At 42.0% G+C, this 24,046-nt stretch overlaps 1 protein-coding gene across 1 annotated transcript in view; it reads left to right on the top strand.

The window, feature by feature from the left end:
• Positions 1-20,629, top strand: part of TM4SF18 (transmembrane 4 L six family member 18) — a 116,992-nt gene extending 96,363 nt beyond the window's left edge. The window contains exons 4-5 of the mRNA XM_085633720.1: positions 3,561-3,741; positions 20,469-20,629. Coding sequence (XP_085489846.1) covers positions 3,561-3,741; positions 20,469-20,483 — 196 coding nt within the window. The 3' untranslated portion in view covers positions 20,484-20,629. The remainder of the gene's footprint in view (positions 1-3,560; positions 3,742-20,468) is intronic.
• Positions 20,630-24,046: the final 3,417 nt, after the last annotated feature.

The following is a 24,046-nucleotide window of genomic DNA, read 5'->3' as shown; positions in this document are numbered from 1 at the left end:
TGTTCCATGGGTGTTGTGTGGGTGTTCCCACGCAACTCACATGGTTTTTGATGCATTCCCAGATTTACCAGGACTGAACCCACAGCTTTCCACCAGGCCAGCCAAAGGGCAGAAATAGATGTTAAAAAGCATGAGGCTGAGGGTGGATCCCTGCAGAACATCTGAGGTCAGTGGGAGGGGTTCCGACGCTGTGTTTGTTGAGAAGACCTGGAATGTACAGTCTATCAGGAAGGAGGAAAGCCATGCCTAAGCAGTACCTTGAAGGCCCAGTCGGATCAATCTTTCTATGAGAATAACATGGAACTCCAGTGTCAAAAGCCGCACTGAGATCTAATAGGATCAGAGCAGCTGTACCGCCCAAGTCCATGAGTCTTATATGTTTTCTGACTCCTAAAAGGGCAGTTTTGGTGCTGGGCCCCTCTCGGACGCCAGACTGGGAGGGGTGAAGGGCGCCCTTGGTATCTAGTGACCTTCTGCACAGCACTGAGTGACATTGTCGTAAATAGGCCCCATAGAGCTGAAACTCATCAGTGCATGTAACTGGCCTGCATGATATGAGGAAGAACACTGCTGTATTTACATCTATAAGATACTCAAATGGCAATACAGCATACTTAGAAGAGACTCACAAATCCTACAAAAATAGGGAATATATTTGCGTAAAGGAGGAGATTTTTGTAACATCAGCACTGTGCAGCAGCTATATAGAAATGAGAAGCAGGCAGATCTTTGCAGCTCAGATTTGATTTAAGAGGCAGATGGGTTTTCTGCAAATAGGGTCTCAGAACCCAAGTTCACACTGCTGAGGTTTTTTTGGCCTATGGGCCTATGGCCATAGTTGGTCTAGGATCTGGTTTTAAAGCTCGTTACTGCACCACATTTGATCATCGGCCTATAAAACAACCATCATTAACATGTAGATAATGATAATTACAACTCTTACAAGTACAATTCCTTGTCACATTTCCAAGTTTTCAGCAAAAACAGTAGGTGAGCTCTCTTCTCTGGTTAATGTGCCTTTAGTATTCAGAAAGTGACTCCTTAGGAGTTGAAAAAAAATGAACTCAGGAGGTGTTTTAAAAAAATAGCCTTGTCCTGGCTCAAGAGTTTGAACAATAGGTTAGACAGATAATCATCTGCATTTTCCAAATAAATAGAGTTGTCTCAGCCATTCCTATTCCTCGTAATACCTTTCAGGGTATGATATTTGAGGAAATTGTGGTGTGTGCTAGAGTTCAGAAGAGAGAGTGTGCTGAGCTTTAAAGAAGGAATTGTAAAGGTATCAATGAGATACTCATGAGTTGGTCTCAGGATGAGCCAGGGATACTTCGGATTCTGTTTCCTTCTGAGAACCCTGATAAATGCAACTACATACTTTCAGAAAGAATATGAGGAGTGGGAAAAGAAGGCCCACTTTTGGCATGATCAAGCAGAGTGAAATTGGAGCAGAATAATAAGGACAAAAGAAATAGGGTCTGGAGAGACGGTGAGTAAAACTAGCACAATGAGATATTTTTGCAGCACTGTGAGAAAAAGTATTCGGTAAATCACATGTGAGACAATACTTTCAGGATCGTGATATATTAATTTTGGATAACTTTGGGGTCTGTGGATTACAATATTGGGATTCACCGGAGACCCCCACCCCCTCCTGGAAAGGCACCTTGCAGCTTGAACGTGTCTCATTTGAAGAAAAGGTTAATTCTGGCATCTGCTTTCTGAGCACTACTGTCCCCAGACTTTCCTTGTTTCAGGCATTAAAGAGGATGCAGTCTGCTGGTCTAGGGCACACAACAGGGGAATGTGGAGGTTAAACCAGTGGCAGCCAGCATCAACAGGGAGGGGGGCAGGCGCATGCGCTCATATACAGTTAAAAAATATAAAAATAAAAGTGCACGCGCACACATAAACTTAACATAAAAGTAAACTTACCTTACTCCTGCTCCGGACAGCTCGTGACTTCATCTCGGCCACTAGGAAACTCCCTAGACCAATCCTGGCGCTGCTCTCATGCTGTGAGAGCAGCACCCTGATTGGAGGGAGTGGCCTCACTCGGCACTCCACAGCACTCTGGAGTCTTAAGGCAGCTGGGTTAGAGGTTTCAAACTGCGAATGTCTTGCTGGCCGTCTCAAGACAGCCGACCAAAGGGACATGCACTCTAAAAAAAGTGCACACACAGACCATGCTCATCCCTGCTGCTTTCATTCAACAGCGCCCGCCCCCGTCCTGATGCTAGTTTCAGGACAGCAGGATGAAAAATAAAATGGTGATAAATTACATTTTATTTTTCATATCGGCGCATGGGGAGATTTTTAAGCGGGGAGACGCTCCTCCGCTAAAACGGAGGAGCTGCACCTGGCTGAACCCCATTTAGCCCGTTGGGCGGTGTGTGCCTGCCACAGACTGCTAAAATACATAATGTTTAAGACATCAGACACATTTTATACTCTTATGCCCTAACCTCTAAACTGCTTGCTTGTTGTTCCCATTAGTCAAGTGTTTTAAATTTTACTGGGACTACTGCACCTATGATGCACAATGAAGACCCAAAAGAAGAAAAGTTTCGTCACTCTGTATGTGCAATTTAAATATTTTCTGTAACTTTCTTTAAATTCGCATGGCAAACATTAATGTTCATCATTCAGTGAACCTTTCATAGGGTCTAGCAATTAATTTTCCTTCATGACCTTTTTGTTTTCATATTCTTCATGTTTATCATTGCTTAATATTCTTTGTTTTTATAGTCAAAATGTCTTAGCATTTTATAATCCTTTATCATATATACTTTCCCAGAGTGAAGGAGTGTGTTTCCAGTGTGTACATTTGTTTCATAGTCTTTCTCAAGGCTCGCACTGTTTTGCAATCTAAGTGAAAATGCCCCTTCACACAGCTAAGCTATGAAAAGGGGTCTATTTGCTGTTACGGATATACTCCCTGAATATCGTGTCGGCAATATTGACCTGCCAAAATATACTGGCCTGAATATCGAGGACCAAAACTTCTACAAGGTAAGTGTCGCTAGATCAGTATAAGCTTGGAGTAGTGAACTCCGCTTCCATGTTCCTTGACAACATTTCCATCTTCAAATTGTGTAGATATGGAGTTAAGAATAGTCCATCTATACTTGCTTAGTTACTCAATTTATCGATATTTGGCTCCTGGACATTTAAATACAATATTTTGGCAGCAGGCGCGGCCGGTTCAGGTAAGAGTGGTGGGGCGGGGGCCGACAGATGACAGAATAAGGAAAATAAAATAAAAAAATAGATAAAACCACTTACCTTGTGCTCGCTGCATTGCCGAGTCGGCGAGCGCAAGGTAAGCAGTTTTATTTCTTTTTTAATTTAATTTTCCTTATTCCGTCATCTGTTGACTCCCCCCCCACCCCCGCCCAGCCTCGCCCCACCGCTCTTACCTGAACTGGCCACGCCTGTTTGGCAGGTCGATATTTCACACACGATGTTCATTCACACAACCCATTTACAGAACAGCATAGTTTCTTCTCAATTAAAAGAGTGAGTCTGTTTTGTTCACATATTCTGTTTCTTTTTGGTTCCAGTTACCTGACAAACAGCTCCCTCTGGTCGCAGTGCCTTCAACCTTATTATGTGGTCGAGTGGAATATAATATTGTTTTCAATCCTGATCGCTCTGAGTGCATTTCAAGTGATCGTCTGCCTCTTTAAAGCAATCATTGAGCTAAAGATATTGCTATGTGGGACCCATTCTGTTGTCGTCCAGGTAACAACATGTATTTATTTGACTTATGGATATCAAACGTTGCTCTGTTATTAATAAAAAGAAAGGTGCATTGGGAATAAATTGTACAATTGATTTATGAAATTATGGAATTGAGGTAGGACACATCACATTTTCCTGTCATGAATTCAAGTCAAGTATTTAATTGTATGTCTTCCACTTCTAGGGCAAGATGTTTCAATATTGGATTTTGCGATTCCATATTAGCAAATTTTACCGATTCGCTATTATGGAATTGCAAAATGCAATGTATGTAGGTTTCGCAATAATAATTGTGATTCCTACATATTCCTTATTTGCGACCCGTTTGCGATTGGGAAAACGCTTGATACATCTGGCCCCTATATTTTTATTCATGTTCTTAAATGGGCAACACATATGTAAAGCATTCTGCAAATGTAATATGTAGTACTACTCCTTTTAGCACATAACCCTGAGTCTCTCCATTTTACCCAAAAGTGCATTCTTCATGTTACATTTATATATTTACATATTCACCACATTTTAAGTCCATTTTAAAAATCAGACTTGTCATATGTTTAATAATGAGCAATATCTACTGAGCAAACATGTACACCTTGCCCCTAGCTGTTCTAGAAAGTACTTGGCAGTAAATAGCTTTGCAGTACTTTTCAGTGTTTAGCAGATATAGCTCCTCTCTCCTGATCACTTTTCATACTGATCACTGTTCATTTTAGAAACACAGATCAGAAAAAGGAAAAGGCTGTATGTGTTTTGAAGGTTAAACTGCAGCTCTAACTAGCCTCCATAACATGCCTTTGACCTTGACTGTTGGCTTTGACAGTAAGCATTTCGATGTTACAAATCAACTGTAATAACTTATTATAGTTGAGCTGCTATGTCATTTCCCTATTACTGATGAAAACAGATGGCACAGCTCTACTGTAATAAGGAAATTGAAGACCAGCTGTTATACACAGGGTTTTAGGTTCCCATATGTATTATACAGCAATTAATGCCTTCTCCCATAGATGTGTGGAACTGGGTTATCTGTTTTACATATGCAATTAAATTGGACCACCAAAAAGGTTTATTAAATCTGTGAAAAACGACACATCTGAAATATACATTGATAAAACTTTTGAATAGGTCCCCAGGGAAGGAGAACGTTGTGATGCTTCACTAACATGTTGAGATGGATGTAAAACATTACACTGTACTGAATACGTTCCAATTGGTTGATCACCCATTCGCTAGGGGCAGCAGGACAGGGCATCCTTGAGGCAGAGTTGGATTGGAATATCAACTTGCATGTTATAAGGGTGACAGGAAGAGCAGGCCTCCTGGCTCCAACACACTGTGCTTTACTGGTGTGAGGTGACCCACCATAAAAACTGCCTCTTGTGGAATAATTCCTACAACCCAGGTGGGTGGCATGCTTCATCATAGGGTGAGCTCTTTGTTGGGCAGGCGCTGCAATGCCCAACAGGCCCACCGAGGGGTCTCTTTGCTGGAGATCTTTTGTTTTTTTGCCATATGTGAAGTGTAGGTGTAAGTGCTCTAGGTGTAAATTGGTGTAGGTGGGTTAAAATAGACTAAGTGATATGCTAGCAATTTTAATATATGGCTCCTCTTGTCTAGGTTAAAAAACACAGTGGTTGGGAGGTACCTTCGTAGTGACAGAGACGGGTACAGCGCACTACTAAACCTTTTAGCCTGCTAAATTAGCACAGCCTCTGCTTTCATCTGAGGGGGCCATACTATCAACCCTAAGCGTTACGGCTTTTACAGTAACCATATTAAGATATAATACGCGCATAAGATTATTTTTGACATACTACTTTGGTTGGGTACCTTTTATCAACACTTGAAAACCAAACCACTGTGTAGACTAGGTTTCCTGGTCCTGATAAATTCACACAGCAAGAAACATGTCAACACACCTATGCACAATCTCTTGACATGGAACAGACCATTATTTCTGTTTTCAACCACCACTATTTTTTTTTTACCTAGACAAGAGGACCCATATATTGAAATTGCTAGGGTGCCACTTAGTCTATTTAAACTCAATTACACCTGCACCAATCTACACCTAGAGCACCTACACTTCAAATAAAGTAAAAAACAAAAGCTCCACGGCAAAGAGCCTCCTCAAGGGGCCCGTTGGGCAATGCAGCACCAGCCCAACGAGAAGCATGCCCTATAATAAAGCATGACCCCCACCTGGGTTTGTAAAGGCTCTTGCTCCTGAGCAATCAGATGCGCCGCTCTGATTACTCAGCTCTACGCTGACCCTACCTACTCTCTTCTCAAAGAACTGCATACACCTTCTTTGTAACTTCAGTATTTAAACTGTGGCAGCCCCTTTCATGTGTCGCATTGAGCCCTTTTAGGAACTAAAACTGTTCTCATATATTTACCCCAACACTTGCTGTACCATATAGCTTTATATGTGCACTCCTAATTTTAGTGCCACACAAGTGTCCAAGGAGATGTTTATACAACACTTTGTTAGGAGGGTGATCCCCAAGTTTGCAGAGTATCAAGTTAAGGAAAAAATATGCTCTGATCGCTGCTGAACACATATGCCAGAGGCGAAAGAGTTAAATATACAAATTGAGACAGAGTTTCTCAATACAATATACACCTTACTGACAATCGGGTAGTGTAAAACACCCCAGTAGCTTACAGAAATGTTCTACTCTCTGAGTAGCCAATTTTAACCATCTGATGCTTACATGAGGGCTGTGAGCCAATGTGCACCTGACTTGCTGAAACTGCCATTCAATTTGAATAGCTCAATATGGCGATGGAAGTTGTCCCCGACTCATTGGCCCGTTCCAGAGACTCTGGTAGGTGGAGGTGGCCCAGGCACCTAGGTTGACTTTTGGGTCATCTAGGTCGCCAATTTAAGTGGGGCATCACATTGAATGAATGAATGAATGAATGAATAAAGGATTTTTAGAGCGCACAGCCAGTTGGAGGAGTGTCTTGGTGCTAAGGGAAGGATCCCATGGTACACACCCAGAAAGTCAGACCTTACTGTCCCACAGAGAAATGTCAGGGTCTAAGTTTTTGGAGGAATGCAGTCTCAAGGGGGATCAGACGCAATTCGCATTGGAGCTCATTCCATGCTTTGGCAGCATGAAAAAAGAAAGGTCTCCCACCCCTTCACAGCGGGGGATCTACAGAAGTGAAGCAAAAGCAGAACGCAGCACTCTGGAGAGGAGGTACTGGACATATCTTTTCCCTAATTAGCCGGAGCTGGAGAGAAACACAGCCCTATGACCCAGGACCAGGGCTTTAGATAGTATCTATTTCCTAATGGGTAGACAATAGCGATCGAGAAATGCCTAGGTAAACATAAGGAAGCCTAGCCACCACATTTTGGAACACCTGCAGGCGATACACCAGAGCCTCTGCAACTCCTAAATAGAGGATATTAGCATAGTCCAAGCATGAGTTGATTAGTGCATGGATCACCACTCTTCTAGCCTCCAAATAAAGGAGGAGAACAGTGGCACAGCGGCGAGGGGGGCTGACTCTGGAGCTTATGGCTCACGGCTCGATCCCTGGCAGCTCAGCCCAGCACCATATGGCTCTGGGCTATAGCTCGCTTAATCTCCCTGACTGCCCCCAGTGTGTTAGAGGGGATTAGTTTGTACTTTACAAATACCAGGTTTATTTATAATTTCTTCAGAGTGTGGAGCATGATGAAACGGATCTCTGACAAAATTTCGAAAGTCAGAAATTCGATCTACAAAAATATCGCAACAAAAATATCGGTCAAGAATATCGACATCCTATCTACAACATGGTAAGTACAAAAATATCGAAAATAAAATATCGATGTCAAAAATATCGTTTTTAAAAATATCGGGTTTTTTTTTGGTTTAAAAAAATATGTAAAATAAACATAATAATACTTATAAATAAAATAAACATAATTAAATATATTTCATAATGTTAAAAATTAATAAGTAATCAATATAATTCAATAAAAAAATAATTAAACATATAATATATAATATATATACTTACTTAATAATGTTTTTATAATTATTGTAATAAATTATAAATTATTTAAAAATATTAAAAATTGCAAAAACATTACACACATAAAACAATAACATAAATAAAAATTAAATAATTATATATAACAAATAAAAAAATTACATTTTATTTAAATATTGTTAAAATTAATTATATACTACATTAGCTAAAATAATAAATAAAATATTAAATAGCAGAGACAATAAAACTACTACTCCAGCTCCAAAAAACAACAGAAAGAAACATTTTGGATAGCGGAGGGCTAAAAATTACTATATCCACTCCAGATAGTGTAACAGTAGGGAAAGTGTTTTATAACGTAGAGGTATAAATTATTATTCTGACTCCAGGGAGTGCAACATTAAGGAAAGTGTTGGATAGCGTAGGGGGAAAAATACCTATTCCAACTCCAAAGAGTGCAACAGTAGGGAAAGTGTTGGATGGCGTAGGGGTAAAAATTTGCATTCCCACTCCAGACAGTGCAACCGTAGGGAAAATGTTGGATGGCGTAAGGGTAAAAATTACAATTCCCACTCCATACAGTGCAACAGTAGGGAAAGTGTTGGATAACGTAAGGGTAAAAATTACTATTCCAACTCCAGGGAGTGCAACAGTAGAGAAAGTGTTGGATTGCGTAGGGATAAAAATTACTATTCCCACTCCAGACAGTGCAACAGTAGGGAAAGTGTTGGATAGCGTAGGGGTAACAATTACTATTCCAACTCCAGAGAGTGCAACAGTAGGGAAAGTGTTGGATAGCCTAGGGGTAAAAATTACTATTCCAACTCCAGAGAGTGCAACAGTAGGGAAAGTGTTGGATAGCGTAGGGGTAAAAATTACTATTCCAACTCCAGAGAGTGCAACAGTAGGGAAAGTGTTGGATAGCGTAGGGGTAAAAATTGCTATTCCAACTCCAGAGAGTGCAACAGTAGGGAAAGTGTTGGATAGCGTAGGGGTAAAAATTACTATTCCAACTCCAGAGAGTGCAACAGTAGGGAAAGTGTTGGATAGCGTAGGGGTAAAAATTACTACTCCAACTCCAGAGAGTGCAACAGTAGGGAAAGTGTTGGATTGCGTAGGGGTAAAAATTACTATTCTAACTCCAGAGAGTGCAACAGTAGGGAAAGTATTGGATAGCTTAGAAGTTAAAAATAACATACTTATAAATACAATAATTCTTTAAAATAATTAATAATGTAATTATTAAATAACTCAAAATTACTTACAAATACCAATAGATATTTATTAAAAACATAACTACCAATAAATAATTAATTAGCAATAAATTATTAATAAATACCAATAAATAATAATGAATGAATATTAATTACCAATAAAAAAATATTAAACAATTACATTTTTTATACCAAAAAATAATTATCAAACTTTAATTACCAATAAAAAAATATTAAACAATTGCATATTTTTTATACCAAAAATAATAATTATTATACATTAATTACCAATTAATAATTACTTATTAATATAGTAATTAGACATATCAATAAATAATATTTAAACATATCTAATTACCAATTGATTATTATTCAACAATAACAATAACCCAATTTAATTATCAATTAATCAATTAATAAAAACTAATTACCAATTAATAAAAATTAATTACCAATTAATACTTAATTAACAAAAATATAATTATCAATACCAATAAATAAATAAAAATATTACTTAATTACAATTAAATTACTTCCCACCCTATTCCCCTATAAACCCACAACCCGCTACAGAATTTAAACGCAAAAATTATTTAAAATTAATTAATAATTCCTAAAAATGTATAATTAATTTCATATAATTAAATTACTTCCCACCCTAATCCCCTATAAACCCACAACCCGCTACAGAATTTAAACGCAAAAATTATTTACAATTAATTTATAACTCCCAAAAATGTATAATTAAATTCATATAATTAAATTACTTCCCACCCTATTCCCCTATAAACCCACAACCCGCTACGGTACTAAAACACAAAATTAACTTAAAAAAAACATTATTAACATATAAAAATTGTATACATATATTTTAAAACCAGTTGAACACTTAACAACAAATAATTAACACATACATATTAAATACATAATAAAATACATAGCAATATTATACATATCGATATTAGTGACATAGATATTAGTAACATCGATATATTTCATATCGATATTACTAACTTCGATATTACTAACATCGATATAAAAAAAATCGATATTACTTACCTTAGGGTCGATATTCTGTCCATCGATATTCTTGACATCGATATTCTGTCCCTTCGATATTCTAGACTCGATATTATTGTAGGTCGAAATTAAATTTTCGATATTTAGACTGCTCACCTGATGAAACACTGGCCCACCACCGCAGAGATCTGCACCACTGAAGATGGAGGGGGACATGGCTGTCAATGCGAGGGGCCATAGATCAACACACCAGTTTGACACATATGTTCCAAATCGAATAATTTCTGTCTTCTCCACGTTGCATTTGAGTGGACTACCTTGAATCCAGTCAAAGACAGCTCACATGCAATCTGTAAAAGATGCTGCAATTGAAGCATGGAGGCCATCGAAGGCAAAGAGCAATTGGGTATCGTTGGTGTATGAAATTATTTTACCTCCAAACGGCTCGACTACAGAGGCCAGACGATCCATGAAGACACTGAAATGGTAGGGCTTAATGAGAAGCCTTGCGGGACCCCTTGGTTGACAGCCTTGACCTCCGAAGAAAAAGGGGTGAGCCAAACTGATAGGCCTCTAGAGTCCAACAATCATTTGCAATGTAATAGGTCTCACATTTGTAAAATTTTGAGCTATTGGCATTGTAAATGACAAACCTTTTATCTATGTGTTGGTTTATAAAATTTACGCTACTTTGAGCATTGACATTGAAAATAACAATGCCTTTTATTTTTGTTTTCATTTTTAAACTTGCGTAAATGCAAAACCTATTGCATTGCAAATGCTTTTTGATATCCTATCAGGACCAACTCTGCTACATTTTTTTTAAAAAAAGCTGAAAACACACATCTTAAAAGAGCACCTCTACTGACCTCACAGTGCACACATTTGACCTTCTCCCAATTATTGCATACCCAGGGGGGCATACCCTCGTTCACTGTTCTGTTGCTCTTGAGCTAAGTTTGCCCTATTCAACTACCAGCACATAAACACATACATCCAAGGAAGCGAAAAGAACAGTTCTATTTGTCCCTTTTTGCATCACAATTAATCAGTAGCAAAAAGCATTGTAAAATGTTCCTTTGTTTGATGACGTCTGCTGGGATTTTTAGCCCCATTATGAGATCATTGAACGGATGGCCATTGTAATATGGAATCATTCCCCTTAGTTGTGACACTGTATTATTTATTTGCCAGTATACTCATATAGCAACATCATTTTTCGGCCTTCGCCACCTCTTCAGTAAACCCAATCTGGTGTGTGATGGCTGACGGAAAGTTTGTGGGGCAGGTGGGAAAGTCTGTGTGAAGGTTATGGGTAATACAATTTTAACAGCATGGCAACTATTAGCATATGGAGCAGCGTGCTACCCTTTCTGTGAAAGCGTCCCAACATTGAGTCAGCGGTACGAAGCGCTACATAAATGCATTTTCAATGAAATATCATTTCGCCTATTATCGCATCCTTTCTGTTTTACATTTGAGAAAACAAGGCTTGTGATTAAAATGACCACATTTACCGCAGAATGCTTCTCATTGCCTAGTCTGGAAAGGAATTATCTGGACCTCGGCTGAAAAGTAATTGCACTGAGGTGGGGGGCGGCTTGCTGATAAGTACAGTCACACCTACTGGCAATGGAAACATGCCATTTACAGTGGTGGGAAGCCACAAGTCCTGGGCGGCAGGCGCTATGTAATGGACACTGCTCACATTAACAACGGAGCCGCGAAAGAGCCATACTTACTGCACAAGCCTCATGCATGCACGTCAAAGTTTTGGCGCATGCGTATACCTACTGGCAATGGAAACATGCCATTTACAGTGGTGGGAAGCCGCAAGTCCAGGGCGGCAGGCGCTATATAATGAACACTGCTCACATTGACAACAGAGCCGCGAAAGAGCCATACTTACTGCACAAGACGCATGCACGCATGTCAAACTTTTGGCGCATGTAAGGTAGCGCGTGATGTTAATGCGCACTATTTTAAATACGCTGTGTAAGCATAAGGAGACTGTAGTTAGGCGGTGCTGCTTTCGGAATCACCCGAAGTTACCTATCGGCTGAAGGGCCAATAACAAGCCCGCTAACAAAAAAAGATAAGTTAACTTTATGGCAAGCGGCGACAAATTACCAGGTTATAGGCGGAGTTTCTCCTCTCATATACATTACTAGATGTCTCGTAGAGACAGCGCATGTCCGCTGCCTAGGCGAGACCTAAAAAGGACTTGCACTAGTGCCACGCAATACCCCCACACCCACGGCGGACAGCCAGTGGTGGAGGATAGAATGTGGGATGGTGTTGAAAGTAGCAGGCAAGTCAAGAAGAATCAAGGCCTCATTTTTCCCTAAATCAAATGACCATTTATTATGGTCAGAGATCTCCAGTACTGCTGATTCCGTACCGTGATAGGGCGAAAGCTATATTGACTTCGAGGTAGCAGCTTGCCTTGCTCACGATACTCAGACTGCTGAGCATCGACCAGTTCTTCCAGCAATTTAGGGAGAAGGGAAATATATAGTTGCAGAAGATGTTGGGGGTCAAGTGCAGGTTTCTTGGGAAGAGGGACCACTTTGGCCAGTTTCAAAACAACAGGCACGACCACGGAGGAAAGAGAGTGGTTGAAAATGGTGTTGATCACAGGCTTGATGACATCTACTGTTGCTGCTAACTAGTAGAGGGGCATGCATCCAGAGGGAACCCCAATTTACATTTTAAAATGGCTTACCTACATTGTTCCAATGAGATAGGCTGAACTGGATGATTTAGGGGAAAAGTCGCCCCCAACAAAGCCCTAGTGAGAGCGGGAGTCCCCGTCCACCCAGCCATGGCAATTCTCACCCTGTATCATCAACATACAAGGACCAGTAGCAGTGTTGCTTACATAGTTTCTGCAGGTCGGCATCATTAGATCAGAGCTGATATGATGCCATCTCCTGTGATGTCATGTTAAGTTAATTAGTGATCTCATTTAAATGCCTCTCATTTTGGTCACTTGTTTGCCAGAATACTTTTAGGCCCTTCTAAAGCACTCCCCTCATTCTGTAGTCCCCTGTGATCATTCCTTTCCCGTTCCCTACCGAGACATTTTTCACCCTAGAAGTGGTGGCATGGGCCAGCAGGATCCACTAAGAAGCCCATCCTGCTGCGACTCACGCCAATACCCAATACGCTGGTGACAACAGTGGCAGTCCTGATGTGTTCTCTGGTGTCGTCAATCTTCAGTAACTCTGAGCACCTTGAGACTGAGCCTGAGCTTCTAGCAACTACTTCAACCACAGTGTACCCAGCCTACCTGCATATCACGGTCCACAGTGCCACAGATGGCAGTGTGGGCTCTCTCTTTGTGCTGCATTTGAGTCAGGCACAGCCAGCGTGTTTGAACTGGTGCATATCAACTCCTCTGTGTTCCTCCCATTTGTCCCTCAGGCAGGAGAGAGTTGTTCTTTAGATCCACTCAGGAACCCCTTTTAGCAACATAGTACATATTTGTAAGTGGTGTGAACTTTTGGTCCATTTAACTTTTCGCTAGTCAGTGCTACTTTGTGGATGTTAATGTTCTTATTATTTGCAGACAAAACACTAATATTGATTTTTGACGCCATTGCGCCATTTTGAAGCATTGACTGCCACAAAAGAGAAATGGAGCAAAATAGCACACCTTTACACATATTTTTCATACTTAATAACGTCAAAGTATGCATTCAAACAGGGTGGCCACAAGCAGTTTATGTATCACAGGTATATTGTTCACTTTTCCTAGTTTGTTCATTAGCCAAATCACACTGACATAAACGATGATAGCATAGAAGTAATAACAAAGGATGTGAGTATCAGGGACCCAAGAGGATGTCATCTCTACACTGCTGGTGGCCACAGTGGCTCCAAAAGAACTAGTGGGAGCTGTGTACCACATTAACTTCAGGCCCAGGGTCACTTTCTGGAACTGGACCCATTGCTGTGCGATACCTTGTGCAGTGGCCACAGGTACACTGTTCCTGCCCCCCATGCTCATACCCTTCAAAGGAAATTGAACAATTGGTTTGGCACAATTCAAATGTGCACTAGTGCATGCTTGGGTTTACATACATTAGCACTTTAAAGCCAGACCTAATGGCATTGCCAGTGCTTATTTTTTCAATGATCTTGCCACTTTCACTTTTCTTCAGATTAGGGAAAACAGCTTGACTCTTACGCACACAGCTTATGCGCCTCTACCAAGGAGAGGGCCGGATAGGCCTTTATTCCCCCCGGGTAATTCCCTTATGGGCTGGAGCCCTTAGAGGGTGGTTTTGACAGCCCAGGGCCATCCCTGGTGCCTCTGTTTCTTTCCCCAGCTACCCAAGGTGAATTGCCACAGGCACCAAGCCTTCAAGAGAAAGAGAGGGAGGAAGGGGAAAGGTAGAGAGAAAGCGAGTATAGATGGAGAAGAGAGAGAAGTGAGACTCAGGGTTGAACTAGGTCAAACAAATAGGCCTGGCACCAAAGTAAAGGTGGCCATCAGTAGCAAACCAAACAGCTAACAAAGTGCCCCACACTACAAATCTGGCCAGTTTTAAACTTGTAAAGGCACACTGTATGGGTATTTTTCAAGGTATTTGCTACTAGGGGGAGCAAATTACCATGAAGTTGAACCTCATGGTAATTTGCAAAAACTTTGAAAAATGCACTTTTGTGCATTTTTCAAAGTTTCATGTTGTGCACACACATGCCCTTAGGGCATGTGTGTGTGCAACATATGTGCACAGATCAATTTCAAGGGTGCAATAGGGTGTCATTTTGATACCCTTGAAATTGCATGAGCAATTTGCGAGTACATACTGGTACTCGCAAAGTGCTCATGCAATCTCCAATTCATTCCTAAGGGCCTGGAGGCCCATAGGAAGGCACACTGTATGGGTATTTTTCAAGGTATTTGTGACTACTTGTATTTGTGTTTGTTGCAGGCAATGCACTGTGGTATGATCAGGGAAATCAACAGTAAAAACAGGCCCACCTCGCCATAAAGCAAGCCCACAAACGTCTAAGAAAACAACCCACACACTGATCTGTCAGACCAGCTCATTAGCCACTGCCTGATTGCCCTATAGGTCAGTCCTACCCAGAGAGACGGAGAGTAAATGGATAGAAAGCAAGAGATTGCAAAGGAAAGGGAGGTAGCTCCCCTGGTTTGAGCATTTTTCCCAAAGTTGCTTCAGGTTTCCCATTCTGCCCTTGACCAAGGCAGCATATTGTATGGAGAATGGGCAGAGCAGTGGGCAAAGAAGCAATACTTCCCAGTTGTAGCTATGGGAGCATGGTATGTAGTGACCTGGGAGACAATTAGTCAAAGGTTCAGTAAAGGCACTGCTCACTGAATTACTCCATGTATTGAATGTAGCGAAGCAAGAACATGTTTAATTCTTAAAGCTGTCTAATGGATGTGAAGGGGCTTTACAGACACAATAAAAGATGATCTGTTTGCAAGTAAAATCTAAGCAAGCTGGTTTATCCTTTTTTAAATGAAACTGTTCTTTACAGAAAGAAGCAAGCAGGGGAGATGCAAATAGAGGTCTTAGATTCACCGCTGTTACAGCACAAAATTACAAATATTGAGAGCTAAAATGTACTCAGAAGTCAGAATTTAAATAAAGACATGAATATGAGTGGTAAAAGGCTTGTTTTGGGTAATATATCTATATAAGAAAGGACATCATTTATGTTGTGGTCCTACCACTTTTTCCTGTCTGATTTCACTGGTTGCTGAGAACTGGGCCCCTGTAAAGTAGTGGCTCAGTGCAAGTGCTATTCCCCTAAAACATGGATGGCGCATTAGATTTCCCTAATTGTCTTCAATCAATCAAGAAAGCTTTATTCGAATGTTTGAGCAAATACAATCATAAAAGCACAATAAAAATAAAACAAAAAGTCTTTACACTTGTACATTAAAAACATTGTGTGAATAAAATAGTATTAAACTTAAGGAGCTTTTGATAAGAATTAATCAAATATTGAACAATTGTTTCCTATAAAACAGAGTTTTTTTCAAGAAAATAGTGACACTATAAATTCTGTACTCATTGTCAAGTAATTGCAAGGCCAATTAGGCAGGTCGGCATTGACGTAATCCAAGCTGTTTAAAAATAGGTTTTAAATATGTGGTCCGTAATACAGAATATTTACAGAAAAGAATAATTGTCTTATTTACCTTTCCTTTAAGCACATGCTAAAGTACACAAGAAATGCACCAGTAGTATGGAAGTTGAATGTCATATGTTGACTGAAATGGGGATTTACACCACACACGTATTTGACAAAAAATATATGTCTGCAGGGAACTCCATTGTGTCTGGCTGGACTCCTTGCTGCAGAGACACATGTCAGATAGAAGTGCCTTTGCCATCTAGAAAAATGTATTTCTTTGAACTACCCAAGTCATCTCTAAAGTGTGCCTTGTAGCCCACAGGCAGGGTAAATAATATATAAACATAGGGCATACTAGAAAGAGCCAGAGCTCTTCAGGTAAAAGATGGCTAAAACTATTTTTTAGGGCATCTTGAAATGTTGCAGTAAACCGAGAGAAGTAAACGATTTGGGGATACTGCATGAAAATAGTCAGGATTGGTTGTAGTATCCGATCATGGCTAGTGCATGGGATAAGACTGGCACATCACCAACACCCTCTTAGAACATTCCAAATCCTGGAAAGACAGCTTCTTCAAACAAAGAGATGCTAAATGACTTATGAAAGGGGAAGACTCAAAAACTCCTGCTGACACAGAGGGACTAGAACTACTCTTGGAGGGTCCAAGGGTTGACCTCCCGTTTGCCTGTTCCATTGTCACAAATAACAGAAGGACTCAAGACTCCAAGAAGGCCCAGCTAACCACAGGGAATCAAACTCTGCAGTGGCCCTGGCTAGAGCAAGACATAATACCTAGAAGCATTCCCTGAGCATTGAGGGAGGAACTTTCTCAGCGATTGGAGAAAAATAGTACTTAGCCACTTTAACTACCTCACGAAGACAGGGACAAGGTGCTCAGGCTTTTTCAGGAAGAGCTCAGCCTTGGCGGGCATTAACATTAGGTTTCACCTAGTTGAAGCTCTTTTCTGCACTGAAAATTGGTTGAGCGGGATTGCCCGTTTAAGGTATTCAACTTCATTGAGCCCAGCCTTGCCCTGCTTGGAGGCACCAGGACCTACCTGAGCCGCGGTGTACCAATACCCAGGGTAACGGACCCCGTTATAAAAAGCAAGAAGAAAAGTCCACCTCAGACTCACAAAGCACCAGAAGCAAGCACCAGTTGAAGGAATTTGAGACACACAAGACCCACTTCCTGAGTGGCCCAGCTGTCCCAAGATCGCTCTCCAAGTTGCCTGCTCCTCACCTCGAGGACCCTAAAGGCGCACGACGCACCAGCCCCAGCACTGACTAGCCAGCTCAGCTCTAGTGGTCCCCAGGCCCTTGCAACCTCCTCCCTCCAAGGAGACCCACCAGACTTAACTGTAAGTCCACCTGTGCTGTGCACTTTCAAGTGGCCCTCTTCGTCTTTGTGCACCAGTTTCCAAGACCCTCAGCACTCTGCTCCCGCCTGATCCGGGACGCTCCAGAACTTCTCCTGTTGGAACTTTGGACCTCGACCTAAAATGAGATGGTGAAGTTTGTGAAAACATTGCCTGATTTTATATGCATTTTTCCTCCTTTTCCCCATTGAGTCCTATGGTACGTAGTTGTGCACAAAAGTGATATATTTTCTGAATTTTGAAAAATTGTAACTCTGAGAGTAGTTACCTTAGAACTGTGTTCTTGTAAAACATACATAAAAACTGACTTTATTTTTTACAAATTGGTCTCGGATTTACTCTTGAGTGTTTTTTTTTATTTACTGCCTCTGTAAGTACAACAAATGCTCAGCACTACCCTCTGATAGGTCTGACTGTTCACCCACACGATCACAAAAAGAGCATTAGAGTTATCAGCTTTTATATCTGTGTACCATTTGGGGATTCTCTGGACTCTCTGCACAATGTACTTCTTTTTAATACACTATATGGAGAGCCAGATTCCTACAGTACGCTAGTGCCAGTAGCAGAAACTGTGAACGCACCTTGCTCAGGTAATAGATTCCACTACGTATAGAATGTACCAACATGTGTCGCAGTGGAAACTCTTTAAGCAAAGACTGGACAGGTGATAAATTGGCACAGACACTATTTGTGCTTTAGGGTGAGAGTATATTGACTAACTGGGTTTATCCAACCAGTAGAAGGGCACAATGTGTCCATACACAACACAACATGGAACCACCCGTCATGCTGTCCAGTGGGCAGGTGGAAATGGGAAGAGGTGTGCTTCAGCTGCTGCCAAAGGGCACTGGGTTGTTTTGGATGGGCTGCCATTTTGTTAAAGGACATGGGCTATTTTCTGCTGGAAATTAGGTGGCTTGTGTTCTTTCTGTACAGTAGAACTTCTGCTGTGTTTGGACACTCAGACGTGATAGCAGTCGCGCAACATAAAAGCTATCACGTTTCAGAAGACATGGGCCCTCATTAGGAGTTGGTTGCGAAATTCCCGTATGTGCTTTAACTGCTGCTACCATACATATTGGAATTACAAGTATTCTGATAAAAAAACACATCATCCCCCAGACAAATTTCGGCATTTTAAACATGCCCATATTTTTTGTGTGAAAATGACCAGTAAGTACCAGGACATACAGATTTTGGTATCACATGCACCAAAATCCGCATGTTATTCCACATTAACAGGGAAAAACGCGCAACTGGGTGTAATTCATCACAGCCGATAAACTCTTACTCACCGGATTCAGGGGCAGATTTACAAGAAACTGACGCATCTCTGCGTTATAGCAGAGATGCTTCAGTTTACTTGCGTCACTCAAAAAAAACCTTGCGCCATGATGGATGAGTCATATTTACAATGTGGCGCACCATGGTGCAAGAATTGACAGATGCGTGACGCATCTGTTGGCGTAAAGGTAATGCATTGCTGGAGTCATATCGCAAGCACGACGCAACTCCAGCAATGCTCAGGAACGCCTATTCCTATTGGCTGCGTCACTCCCTATGCCTGCTTCAAGCAGGCGTAAGTTTTGATGCAGTGGCGTCGTAGAAGTGGTGCAGTGAAATCTTGGAGATTTCACTGCGTCACTTTTACGAGGCTTTCTTACGTCGGATCGCCCACCCTGCATACATTATACCTGATGAAGGTATAATGTGGCGCAGGGCTTTACAACGTGACGCATCTCCCAAGATGCTTCACGTTGTAACTGTGTCACAACGTGGCACATTGTTTACGCCGTTGCTGCATCACAAAAGTAACGCAAGTGTGGCATAAAAGTGTTGCAAGGGGCTTTTAAATCTGCCCCTCAGACTTTATCAGGTGTGGTAAATATTACATCAATTACCGCCAGCTTGTAATGTGGGTCTAAATTGCCATATATTGCCTTCCTGACCCAGATGAAGCTGTCATCAATTTCACGGCGCGTTTTAGCTATTCCTAATCTTTTACCTTCAGCGCCATCCTAAGGGCAATGTAGTGTCCTGCGCGACACGTTCTAGTGCTCCGCAGGAAGCTGTTCCCCCAGCCACTCCCTCGAGGGCTGGACACACTGCAACCCCACACTCATCCATCACGGGTGTCACGAGTGACGTGGCCCCGCCAATAAAAAGGCCCGGGTGCACGTGCTCGTGGCGAGTTGAGTAACTAACAACACTGTGGCTGCGTCACTTATTTATTACTATGTGGGCCTAGGGCCCGCAACACCACAGGCAACACATGCCAGAATTGCTAAATTACAACATTCCAATTCTCTTTTAAAATATTTGAGGATTTTTTTTTTTACTTTACCCAAAGTATTTCAGGACTGGAATCAAAAAAGTAAATACCCCACCACTGCCCTTCTGCGCCACGTTGCAATTTCTCCAAAATTCTCGAGTGAAGTTAGAACAGTAAATTAGCTTTTCCAATGCCCACAAACATTCTGCTGTCTTGAGAGTAGGACTGACCTCTGAAACGCTCCGGTCTACCTTAGGACCACCTCTAAAATGTCCCTAGTGTGATAGCAGGACGGTCATAGCACACCGACACGGAAGCATGCGACGCTATATTCGATGTTGCTGTCAATGGTGCACCACGTGTAGTGGCACCAGGGCACATGGGTCTGAGGGTTCCTCTGTGCCCCAATTACACATGTCCTTTAATATCTAAATCAGGTTTTGGGGAGCCCATTTGGCTTGCTTGCATTAGGTCCCATGACACCTTGGCTACGACGTCACCGCTCTATGCACACCCCATTGTCTGGAAGGTCTGGCCAACCTATCTACACACTGCAGTGGTATCTGTTAAGTGAGTGCATTATGAAGCTGTGTTAAACTATATTTGCTACTCTAATAGCATCGGCCCAGTGACTGTTAAGCTATATGTGTTTTATGCCTGTGCGATAATTTAAGAATTGTTTAATTCTCATTTTTTAATCAAGTTATATTTCTGTTTTGCAGCCTGAATCCATTTGAGACTGGACACACCATGTCATAAGGAAATAACCTTGCTGTTTTTCACAGTTCACTGTAAAAATGTATAGTTTAAATTCATATATACAAATTGTGACCATCCTGCATTTTTAAATTATCACTCCTGGTACGGTTATCGTCAAATAAACGAAAACCCTACACGTGTGCACTTTTTGTCTTATTCAAATCGACCTTTGTGCTTGTTTTAGTAACGCTTTATTTTTTGCTTATTTCCATACTATTAAAAAGATCCCCTTTAGTAGTGCTTTTCTCACCCTGGTTGCTGTTGAGTTATTCGGCCTGCTTCTGTGTGCTTTATGGTCAAAGTGACTCCATTACCAAAGGTTGTGGCATTCACACCGGAACAGGAAATGGCGCACAGGCCCAGTGGCATCACTAGGGGGGTGCGGGTGGTGCGGACCGCACCAGGTGACACCCTCACGGGGGGTGACACCAAAGGGCCGGTCCGTGTGTCTGTGGTGCACTGCAAAATTTTATTGAAACTCAAACAAACAACCTGCAGTCCAGATTCCGAAACCGAAACGCAAGGACCGAAGACGCGACGCGCGCAACCTAACCTAAACGGTTTACCTTCTATTCAGCAGGAGGAGGAGGTGCCGCCTGTGCGCAGCGCGCACTGTCTCCTCCTCCGCCGCGTCTGCGCGCCTGACGTCACGTCGTCACTAGAGGGGTGCAGTGCAGTCGGCGATGTTGTGAATCCCCCCGCATGCGCATTGGGCCCCAAGTGCGCGTGACTCACGAGGGACGACTAGGAGGTGAGGACGCCTGAAACAGGAGAAGCGGCTACACAGAATTCCCAGGGCCTCGACATAAGGTAGAGCGATAAATATATTATACACCGCTAATGAGCAATTACCATATAATCACCTCCCAATTAGCTGAAATAATGATGAATTAAACATTCGAGCCGCCTGGATTAGGTTTCCTACTTTGTGTATTATTGACGAGGGCTCGGCTTCTGCGGAGCACCAAAATATCGAATGAGATATGGGGTTTTCAGCTGGGGTAATTATAAATTCAATGCTTGGCCCATTGTGTGTGTCACTTGTCTAATGAAACGTGTCGGAAGGAGGGACGCCAACCCCTCACTTCAAGTTTCTTATTTGGTATTGACCAGTGGTGTTTTATAATCCTTTCCAGGGTACAAAGTGTCTGCGCTTTCAGAAGAGCTTCATATCAGCTTGTGTGTTCTTCTGTTCAGGCATGGAAGGAACACACAGAGGAACATTACAACATTACTCACATTATATATAAGGACTCCACGAAGTGAACTTATGTTTTACGGTCTGCTAATGCTGTTTGCCAAGGCTGAGCTTCCCCTGCGGGACTCGGACCTGCGACCTCAGCATTACACACAGGAACATACAGCAGTATCCAACCCACCGAGCTGCCTTGTGGGGGAGGGTTTAACAGCTAATGGTCAGAGGGCTTCGAGTCCATGTGAGGGCAACACGAATGGGAAGCTGGTCACTCTTTTAGAGAATTATATCTTGCCATTTATGATGGTAGCAGGGAAAGGTGGCTGGTTTGGCTAGCATTGGGGTAGTGATGTGTGAGGAAATATTGGCCGGGTGTGGGGCAGAGAGATGCCAGATGGCTGTCCTGTCTTTGACAGAGACGTGTTGTGTCATCGACTGGCCAGTGAGAGGCAGGAGAGGAAACCTTGGCTAATAAGTGGGAAGATGATGCAGGGTGATATAACTGGCAGAAAGTTTGTGTTCTTTGATGAGTCTTCGCAGGGGTGTATACAGGTTCCACAGCCTTGGACAGGGATCTGTGGTGCTCCACAGATGTGACTAGTGAAGGGTAGTTTGGGTGGTTGGTCATGGTGTTTTGTGTGGTCAACCACCATAGGATTGGGTGCAGTGTGGTTTACCACTTTTAAGCAGGGGGTGTTGAGTGATAACCTGCTCATGTTCATGGAGTGTTGTGGTGCTCATCGATTGGTTGAGGGTAAATGGGGTTTTTCTGATTAAAGAGAGGGAGTGGAGAGTGGCTTACTGGCTATGGGCAGGGACAGCGACTCACTATGAATAGTGAGCAAAGGGTGTGTGGTGTGATTCCACAGCCATTGCCAGGACGGTGGGCATCCAATATTATGGGCAGGGGTGTGCACAATGGTTTGTCATTGACAATCAAAGGGTATAGCGGCGTTCATGGCTGGCCAAGATTGGGGATGAACTTAGAGTGAATCAGCAAATGTAGGAAGAGATGTGCAATACCTTCCACCTGGTATGAGCAGCGGTGTTGTGTGTTTGATCAGCACTGGCAGAGGTTGTAGTATGGTTGCCTAGCCATTTACTGGATGATTTGCAATGAGCGTCTAATGCAGTTCACCTGCAACGCTTATGGAGGTAAAGTGTGTCTTGCCCCAGTTACATTTTGTTTCACCAGACATCATCATCTTGAAGTGAGGAGTCTGTGGTGGATTAAACATGGGCTAAAGTTGTAGCGTGGTTGACCGTACAAGAGTATACAGTGTATTTGGCCTTGCGGAGGGATGTAAAGAGACTACTTAGACATAGACAGAGGGGTCCCATCTGGTAAACTTTCCAAGGACAACGTAATAAAGAATCATGGAATGGCCATGGACAGGGAGGAGGTGCATTGTGGTTCCCCAGACAAGAGGTGTGGTGTTGTGTGGTTGGCTATCTACAGCAATATATAGTTTGATTGGCTTGACCTGCCTAGTGTGTGGATCATTAAATAACAATTTCAGAGAAGCACATTACGGTTTACTTCCATGACCTGAAGGTGTAACCTGGTTGACTAACCCTGGGTTGGCATTAAGGAGGGGGTTACCAGCTACGTGCACATCCATGCATTGAGATTGGCTAGTCATGGGTTAGTGTAATATGGTGACTTACGGCCATTGAGACGGACATTCATTCTGTGTAGTGATTAATACAATGGGAAGATCATGTAGTCTTTTTTGTACAATATATGGCTGACAATGTGTAGGTGGTTTAGTTTGGGTTTGCAAGCAGGAGAGCTGTGTTTTTGTACTGCTAATGAGTGATGGGCAGGTGCTGCTCCAAGCATGGTCTACAGGAAACCAGCAGCAAATGTATTTTGAATTATCGTCATTACAGAGGAGAAATAGCTGGCTGACTACTGATAGGTAGTAGTTGTAGTATGGTTACAATTGGATGATTTGCTATTGTGCGATTGGTCAGGAAGCGTGTAGTGTAAATGGTGCCAGGGGCAGACACAGAGATTCTTGTGTTACTTGCAGTTCAAAAGTTACAATCCTAACATAGGACAGTGGCTATGAACTGTCATCAAAGACCTGCAGACAAACATGAATGGTATAGTTAGAACTTCACTTTTTTTGTGTTACTATAAAGTTAGAAATTCCCCAGTCTTTCATTATTTTAATGTTGCTAAAAAGAGTTTGGGCCGATATACATTTTTATTAGTAAAGCCAAGCCCCAACCACTACGGTATGCTTTAAATCCTGAGTTTGTGCTTCCCCAGCCCAAACCCTCTTTAAATTTACTGCCCACCAGTATGGATGCCATGTGATTTCTACATCTTGTAATCCT

Source organism: Triturus cristatus, chromosome 11 (genome assembly GCF_964204655.1).
Source record: "Triturus cristatus chromosome 11, aTriCri1.1, whole genome shotgun sequence".
NCBI classification, from domain to species: domain Eukaryota; kingdom Metazoa; phylum Chordata; class Amphibia; order Caudata; family Salamandridae; genus Triturus; species Triturus cristatus.
The sequence above is the reverse complement of the archived record's forward strand: the minus strand, read 5'-3'. Positions and strand labels throughout refer to the sequence as shown.